Source organism: Mytilus edulis, chromosome 13 (genome assembly GCF_963676685.1).
Source record: "Mytilus edulis chromosome 13, xbMytEdul2.2, whole genome shotgun sequence".
NCBI classification, from domain to species: Eukaryota; Metazoa; Mollusca; class Bivalvia; order Mytilida; family Mytilidae; genus Mytilus; species Mytilus edulis.
Genome location: NC_092356.1, coordinates 66,176,670 through 66,186,118, shown reverse-complemented (window position 1 = coordinate 66,186,118; position 9,449 = coordinate 66,176,670). Strand labels below are relative to the sequence as shown.

Sequence of the window (9,449 nt, the reverse complement as noted above, 5' to 3'; positions counted from 1 at the left end):
AATAACTCTATCTCTTAAATTCACCCTCAGTGTTACTCAAGGTTTATCTAGCTTGTTTCTGGATGCCCGTTTTTTCGGCTCGTCTGGTCTTGTACCTAAAGTTTCCCTTGCGAATTATATCAGGATTAATCCGATCTCATTCGCAAAATATTTTATTGTTCACTGAAAGATAATTAAAAGCACAAAACAATCAATAATTTAAACTACTACATCAGAAACAAAAATCAACTCAAACACATGCCCAGGATTTAGTGCTTTTACATCATGGATAATCAAAGAAGACATGACATGTTGAATGCCAAAATAAAAGTATCGACAGGCGGTAGGATAGTTAATATATAAGTATAATGTAATTCATAGATAGGGTAATCTCTATATAAAAAATGAACGTGTATGTGCATTTATACATCCCCCAAAAACGTTTGAAAAGATTACAAATTTACATGTCGTTGTCAGTTTATTTTAGATTTATGAGTTTGACTGTCCCTTTGGTATCTTTCGTCCCTCTTTTAGTAATGTTTTCATTTGCTGATTACAAAATCGATATTACTGCCAATTATTACTCTTTAAAGATACACCATTTACTAATACGTTTGTATGAAGATTCGATGAGTGTTCACGGAAAAAGTTTCTGATGTGAAATACCGTTTTAAATAAAGTTTGGGATGTGAAATACCGTTTTTAATAAGTTTTCTGTAGGTTCATCAACATTTACTCATCAAATCTTTGTATCTATGAGAGAATGTGATAAAAGTTATCAGTAATTTATGGTAACGAAATCCCTAACTTAATAATTCACCAGTGATGTATTGATTACGTTTGCAAACATCTATGACACCACTACACACACGGGCATAACGAACGAGTTGTTCTATATAAACACCGTATGATGGAATAAAAGGAATATTGCCGTCTAAATGTCTTTATTTTTCTGTGTCATTTGCTCGTTGTTCCTTTGTCTTCTCCTCAATTATTCAAACTCTAAGGATTGACTTTTGTAAAGAATAAAAACAATCGGCATTTTCATGGGAACCAAACTTTGCTCCTCTTCCATCGAAATTGAGATAAAGGACTCAATAAAGCCTGTCTCATATCTTGGATTACATCTAAGAATTTACAATAAGGGTCGTTACAAACAACATTTACGACAAAAGAGAATACATTAATGAATGCATTTGTATTTTCTTCATGTATATGAAGATGGTGTATCAGAAGATTTAAGTAATCATTTACCACAATAAACAAAATATCATGCATTTTGAGATAAATAAACAGTGCACAGTTACTGGTAAGCAAACACAAAAAGCTTAATCAAGTAATGTCTTATCATAACTCATAATTAAACCCGTTTTCAAGAATACATTTTTGAATTTTTATGCATGGGGAAAACATGTTTTATATTTCAATGTTGTTTCTATTATGTTGTAGTTCTCCTCTTATATTTGGTGTGTTTCCCTCATTTTTAGTTTGTAACCCGGATTTGTTTTTTTCGCAATCGATTTATGAATTTCGAACAGCGGTATACTACTCTTGCCTTTATTTGCTATGTTATACAGTATTCTTGACCTGACTGTATTAAAGCTCCTAATAGAAATTCAAGAAGGTCATCGTCGTAATGAATTGAAATGCAGAAATGAACCTCTTCTTGTATTTAAAATATATTTAAAGAGTATTCAAGACTTTGATAAAAATAAGTAACAAAATGTGCTAGACTTTTACAAGCAACTTATTAAAGATTGGATTAGTGAAGAAGGAGGAAAGACAAAATATCCCAAATTATTTTTTGAAATTAGAAAACAAGTTTTGTGGGGAAATGATTATATCAGGTGTAATAGTAAATGTTTAAACTTTTATGATTAGATAAAATGCGATATCATTAATATAAATAATAGCATTGATGAGCATGTAAAATCTCTGAAACTATCATTTTTAATATATAAAGCATATTATGTCTCAGAAAAGAACAAAAAAAGAAGTTTTCAAAAAGAAATTTCAGATATTATTGAAATTAACAATTTTAATAACAAAAATAATACAAATACAATTCTAAAAAGAAAATGATGCATTGAAAAGGATCAAATAAATAAGAATTAAATACTTTATAAAAAGTACCGAACATTGTAAGCACAATTGTTAATTGTTTACAAGCAAAATATGGTTCTGTTTATTAACAGGTTCAACCATGCATGTCGGCAAGCGTTCAAGATATGTTTGTAAGAATGTTCAACCATGCATAAGTAACGAAATGGTACATATTGTGTTTTTTTTTAGATTTCATTATGTGTGATTCATAAAAATTATATAAAAAAAAAATAAATGATGATGAAATATTTTTTAGATAAGTTAGTTGTGTAATCAAAAATCCAAATTCGTCCAGATTTCCTCTGTAACACATGTGTAATCGATCAACATTATATCGTTCAAAAATTGATTAATTCATTGTTTTTATCTTTATAATGCAATTTATTAACAAGAGCAAGGTATATATAATAATCATATAGCTTTACCAAAAGCTATCACACATATGTATGAAATCATTAGTCCAACAAATTTTTATATCAATCTGTTTCATAAAAGTTCTTAAAAACAATCCTTATAACGGATTTGAAAATATTTCAGTATTTCCATAATTGGAGTAGCAATACATCCACCATCTGGATGATTAGCAATTGCCATTCCAATACATCCTTTTCTATTTGGATTTATCCTATCTTGAACATATAAGCATGTTCCTGAATCACCCATTTTGAATGGGATACCTGGTATGTAAATTTGTTTATAACTTCTACGTGACATTCTTTTAGCTGATTCTACTGTCCTTTTCAGTACAGTTATTTGCATATGTACATCACTAACTATTGCTGAAAATTTACTGGATGTATGTTCAAATGTTACTTCATGCAACAGTTTGTCGATTTTCGCTATTTGATCGCAATTTTTCCCCTGTAAAGTTTCAGGAAAAATACGATTAACGATTACAGCGATGCTTTCTTTAGTTTCATTTAACATTTCTGCACCACATATTTCGTTCACAGAAGTGCGAATTCTATCATGAAATGGTATTTTAAGATCGGACCAACAGTGAAGCGCCTGAATGACAGCTACTACATGATCTCTCATACCTTCAAGTATTATGTCGCTAATCGATTTTTCAAATGGATCGATATCGATATCAACAGGTTTTTGCACCATGACATTTAATTCTATGTTTGATATGCCGGATACAGCTCCTATAGACACAATTGATATCGCTGGTCCTGGAATACTGTACCTGAATAAATTGTAGTCAATACATATGTCATTCAGGTAACACGACTGTATACCTATATGTAAAAAATAAAATGAATATTACTACTCAATAAACCTGAGAATAAAATGATATGAGTGAGTCATGGTGTTCTATGTTATTTCATGGAAACGAAACATTGTAATTTAAACAATATTTGCTTTGGTACAAACATATATGTTGGTGTTTTTGTATGTTTGCGCTGAAAGTTCAATATAGACTATAATTACACCTTATGTAAGAATCCTGGGTTTTGGTTGGTGTATAGCCAGTCTTTTTTTTACCAGTTTACTGTTATCAAATGAATATTGTTAATTTTTCAACGCCGCCGGTGTATATGAAAAAAGGATTTGCCTTTTTTACCCTCTCTGTCGTGGTATTTGCCAAAAGATACCCTATCCGACTGGACGTTTGTAACGTCACGATCATCAGTGCGTTTTTGAACGTTAACAATCGGTGTAATTAAACAGATATAGCATGCTCTTGAGGGGTATTTGCGAAAAATACCAGTCTTGAGAATGAATTTCCCTCGCCTTACGCCTCGCGAAATTTAACATTCTCTCGACTTGTATTTTTCGTAAATAACTCTCCTAAACATGATATATCTGTTCATAATCTTAACACTTTTATGGTTGTCGCACATAGTAGTTAGTATTTTGGGATTTTATCATTTTTTTTATACAAAACCATGTTTGCGCCTGTCCCAAGTCAGGAGCCTCTGGCCTTTGTTAGACTTGTATGATTTTTAATTTTAGTTTCTTGTGTATAATTCGGAGTTTAGTATGACATCCATTATAACTGTACTAGTATACATATTCTTAGGGGCCAGCTGAAGGACACCTACGGGTGCGGGAATTCTCGCTACATTGAAGACCCATTGATGGCCTTCGGCTGTTTTCTGCTCTATGGTCGGGTTGTTGTCGCATTGACACATTCCCCATTTCCTTTCTGAATTTTATTAATCCACCACTGTGTTCGGGTAATGCTTTGTACCAAGTCAGGAATATGTCGCTTTGACCAATTCCCCATTTCCTTTCTTAATTTTATTAATCCACCACTGTGTTCATGTAATGCTTTGTACCAAGTCAGGAATAGTTTTTTTTTCACTCATTCAGTTAATTGAAAACGTCTGAATTTTTCAGTTTCAATAATTTCCCCCTTTTTGTAATACCTTAGACTTTTTGTGTTTTACTATTGTACTGCTATCAATTTGACGTTAAAGTCTAATATTTGTATAAATTAAGCACATGTACTTGTCCGTGAAACAAATTATTTTCGTCTAATTAGAGAATAGACCGATAAGAAGGACTAAGATGTCATCAATCAATAAGAGTAAAGATTACAACATGAGAACTCAACCGACAGAGTAGGAAAAACAAGAAGGTTTTTCGAGAACTAGAGGAAGGGATTGTAATTATGACTACTGGAACATATTCGTATGTTTTTATTTAAAATACAGGAATGTATAAATAATAAGTTATAATGTTATAAGCTGTGTAACAAAAACTTGGAACCTTATTTTCTATATAATTTCATCTATCAACGGAGGTGACGACTACTGAATTGCTGACACCTTTGGAACAATTCGATACTCATTAAAAGTAAACGGGAATACAAATTTGACTTGACTGTTGAAGGTTAAGATAAGATGGCATCCCCTCGATGTTCTTATGGAATGGTCTGGAAAAAGATTTAGAACTCCTTATAATAGAAAACCCACATTATGACAGGGACAAATAATGTCTTGATATCAACCACTTTGACTGAGTTCGAATGTCAACGCAAAAGTCAAGATAATACACAACACAATACACGTTTGAGCCCTCACAATGTTTTATGGCACACTAACTATCAGAGCATTAAGAATAAGAGTGCGAATGGAAACGAGTTCCTATTTAACAGTGGTCAATACATATGTTTTGCATCGACGGAGAAACATAATATTAAGCCATGACTTGTTCATTTAATTGGTCAGACTTATTGATTATATATATTGACTCGTTGAACTGTCAATCAATTATTTTAAACGTGTTAGATACTCATTTAAATAAAATATATTCTGACCTGTTGTTGCAGTAAAATGAGATAAGTCTATAGTTAATCCTTTCTCCATCTGTATTAAGACAGCATCGATGCTTGTTCCTTCAGAATTTTTTCCAAAGCCAAAAACTTGAATTTTTCCACAAACAAATCCGTCGTCTATATTACTGGCTGCAGTTGTGTTTTGATAACATTTTACACGATATGTTTCATTATCGTCAAGAGTTATGTAATCTGCTGTTAACTCACTAGCTTTAAGGAAAACGTGGAAGCAGGTCAGAAAAGTGTCTTCACCTCTAAATCTTACAAACCCTCCAATTGTGCCTTTCTTAAAGTTGTCTGTGCCAATCTTACTTCCAATTTGTATACCTGTCATTAATGTTGGCGTTCCTTGTACAATTTTAGTAGGCATACAACAGAACATCTTTGGAAAATGTTTCTGACCTATTGGAATAAACCCCTTTGCCTTACAGTAAAGTTTCACACATGTTGTTTTTTCAAATTTTGTATTTGAAGGTCCATATGGCGAAGTTAACAATGAGGATTTGCATATTAGTGTTATATTTCGATGATTATCAAATAACATTTCTGCCGAAGGATTAGGTATTGGCATGTCATCGGGATAAGGTATTGTTCTGTTAGCTAAAGGTGTGTTTTCTTCGATTAAGTTTATGAAATATATAACCTCAATTGAAAAGAACATTGCTGAAGGTTGTACAATATCAGTATCGAGTTGCACAACAATCACTACTTTTGATGAACAAATATCATTCTGATATTCAGATTCGTTTGTACAGGTACATCGAAAGGCAGGCCAAATGTCAATTAAAGATGGAAAAGCAGATTGTTTTTTTGTAAAGTAAATCCATGTTAAATGCCAAGCAATGGCCACTGAGATAGTTTCATGTCTTGTTTCCATTGCAAATTGAAGGACTTCAGCAAGGTATATAAAAGTTTCCTCACTATCATCAATGTAGGAGAGCATTAATCTACTCAACAAATCTTGACTTTTATCCACTGCTTGCCGAAACGAGTTTTCATTTAGTAGAGTTAAACATGTTTGCTCATTTTTTAGGTACGAACATGCATTTACTAAATTTTCAAATTCATTCATTGATTCCAATTCAATGCATGTTTGTATCGGCATTTCACCTGCAATAATATATTTGTCTCTACATGAAATGGTTATTTGTAATTTTATATTCCTTAAGGATGATGTATTATTAAATATTCTTAAATAATGATTTATCCAGTACACAAAAAAAAATATGTACACTATGAACATTAAATAAATTATCGATCTCTTTATCTACTTCAATTCAATATTTTACAACGCAATGTGTGATCAGTTCATACATTTAATTTTTCTAATCGAACCGTCAAAACAAATAATGTATAATCTTCATGAAAACATTGGTTTGGATTTATTTCATGATTAAAGTACATGCATTGTGACGAAATTTATTATTAATTAGATATTAAGATAATAAGATCTTATACGAGTTCAAATATGACAACAAATCACAAGACAAAAATCGATGAGGATGTCGAAAACTATAGGTCACCGTGCAGTCTTTAACAGAGAGCAACACTAATGCCGGCATGACAAAATGTCAAATATTTTGATTGGGCAAAAAAACATTCTGATTATTTTATAAATGATATATGAATTATAAACAAAAATCAAACCTGGCTGACAGCAACCGACGACAACCACTAAATCAAACAGCTCTAGAGTAGGATTGGTCACCCTGAGAGAATTTTGCGGGTTTAACATTTTTATGAGTACTAACACCTTCACTTAAATATAGAACGGAGATGTAACATCAATAAATAAATACAAAATTAGTTGGAAAAGGCTTGACTTATCAGATCAACAAGAAGAACAACACCAAATAGACATAATCTACCGATCTTTTTTTTATAATGAATTGTCTTTATTGTAACAAAAAGACTAGCACAACAAAATGAACAAAGGTATACAGAATGGCATATTCACACAAATGAAGTATTAGAAATAAAACAACAATTGAATATTTGATGATGCAACAATAGGTTGAAAATAAATAATTATCTTATAACATTGGAATCTTATTCGTTCTTGCAATATTTATTAGTGGTACTACAATTAAAATTCGACATTTATTATTTATTCTATAATAGGGGCCCAGGGACTGTGATATTCATCTACAGAGAGATTTTTGAATGAAATGTATTTTTCTAAGTTCAAGTGTTCCTTTAAATAGTTTTTTTAAAGCATTTAAATTTGGCAAAAATCTGTTAATTTTATTCGATCAATATAAAATTTTGAAAGCAGCATAATCTTATTTTTAACAAAATTCAATTTAACATTTCCGTAGATATTAAATAGAATAATCATAATATTCAAAGGCAGTTCAATATTTATCATTTCAAAAGTCCAGATGTTTAGTGCATGCCAGATAAAGAAAGGCAACAGTAGTATACCGCTGTTCAAAACTCATAAATCCATGGACAAAAAACAAAATCGGGATAACAAACTAAAACCGAGGGAAACGCATAAAATATAAGAGGAGAACAACGACATAACACTAAAATGTAACATACATAGACAAAATCCCACGAGAATAATATATATAACATCAAAACCAAATACATGAATTTGGGATAGACAAGTAACGTGACACATCTTATCGCAATGTGAATTTACACTCAAAAATAAGAGAAAACAAACGACACAACGTTATCATGTAATACACACAGCAACGAACTATAATATAACAATGACCATATTCCTGACTTGGTACAGGGCATTTTTAAAGGAAAAAATGGTGGGTTGAACCTGGTTTTGTGGCATGCCAAACCTCGCACTTTTATGGCCATGTGAAATATAACATCAAAATGACAACACAGGACTACAATATAAATAAATTGGAGAACACAATTGACAAAGAATCACACGAACAACAGTCAACAAAAGGCAACAAGTTCAAAATTTTAATACGCCAGAAGTGTATTTTGTCCACACAAGACCTATGTGTGACGCACAGATACAAAAGTTTGTAAGCCGAAACGAGTACAAAGTTGAACAGCATCGAGGACCAACAGATCAAAAAGGTTGTGCCAAAAACGGCAAGGGTTTTCTGTTAAGTTACCAGAAAATCCCTATAATTTAGAGTAATTTATACTTTTGCAAACAGTAAATTTAATAAAATGAATATTCAAAAGATGTACATGATAAAGCTGAAGTATTAACTAATTACAGGAAACAACTGAAATACATTTACATAACCAGACATTTGAAACACAAAAGTAGACACATCCGAATACGTTTAAACCTCTACGCCAAGTGACGTCCTATTTGAAACTGAAAAATGACGAAAAAATGACGTCATTTGAATTAGTAAAACAGAGCATCAAAAAATGAATGAATGAATAAGATAGAATTAGGATTAATTTAAGATTGTATATTTGAACTAAATACTGATATTGCATTTAATAACAAAGCACATTTTAATTCTTATTAATATAGAACTGAGGTAGCAATTAACTATATTATAAAACTATGTTCGGTTTGTTATGAATCTAACTTCAAACGTAAAATATCGTACTGATTACTTTGAACGAAATCAAATCTGATAAATGAAGGCGGTGATTAATTTTCTTTACCATAACACATAAATATAATAGAAAAGACGTCAATACATTTGACAAAATCCGATGAGAATTACAAATATAACATTAAACATTTAAACTAAATACATGAATTTGGGATGGATAAGTACCGTACCACGTCTTATAGTAATGCGAGTTCATACTCGGCAAAACAGTCACAATCGGGAATAAGTCACGTTTGGTAATTAAAAGATTAGACGACATTATGACAAAACACAATCTACCATGTGGTAAAAATGTCCTTATCTAGTTTGGTCAACGAAACATCATAATTTATGGATCCACCAAATCGTGATGGTGTCCATAAAATTTACGGAGTGTCAATTTTAATCTGTCCTCCTCATAACTGTGTTGGAGCAGTTTCTGCGTAAGGAGCACACTCATGTATATGAAGTCCGTATAGTGTGAACAAGCACGAGAATAACGTTTCAATTGTGATATGTAAACACCATACGAAGGGGCAGAGGGT

General features: G+C 31.6%; 1 protein-coding gene across 1 annotated transcript in view; it reads right to left on the bottom strand.

The window, feature by feature from the left end:
• Window positions 1–2,427: 2,427 nt before the first annotated feature.
• The window catches only part of LOC139500620 (uncharacterized), a 63,948-nt gene continuing 56,926 nt past the window's right edge, over window positions 2,428–9,449 (bottom strand). Inside the window, exons 6-7 of the mRNA XM_071289370.1 lie at window positions 5,351–6,478; window positions 2,428–3,323 (exon numbers count right to left, since the gene is read on the bottom strand). Of these exons, the coding sequence (XP_071145471.1) occupies window positions 2,581–3,323; window positions 5,351–6,478 (1,871 nt within the window). The 3' untranslated portion in view covers window positions 2,428–2,580. The remainder of the gene's footprint in view (window positions 3,324–5,350; window positions 6,479–9,449) is intronic.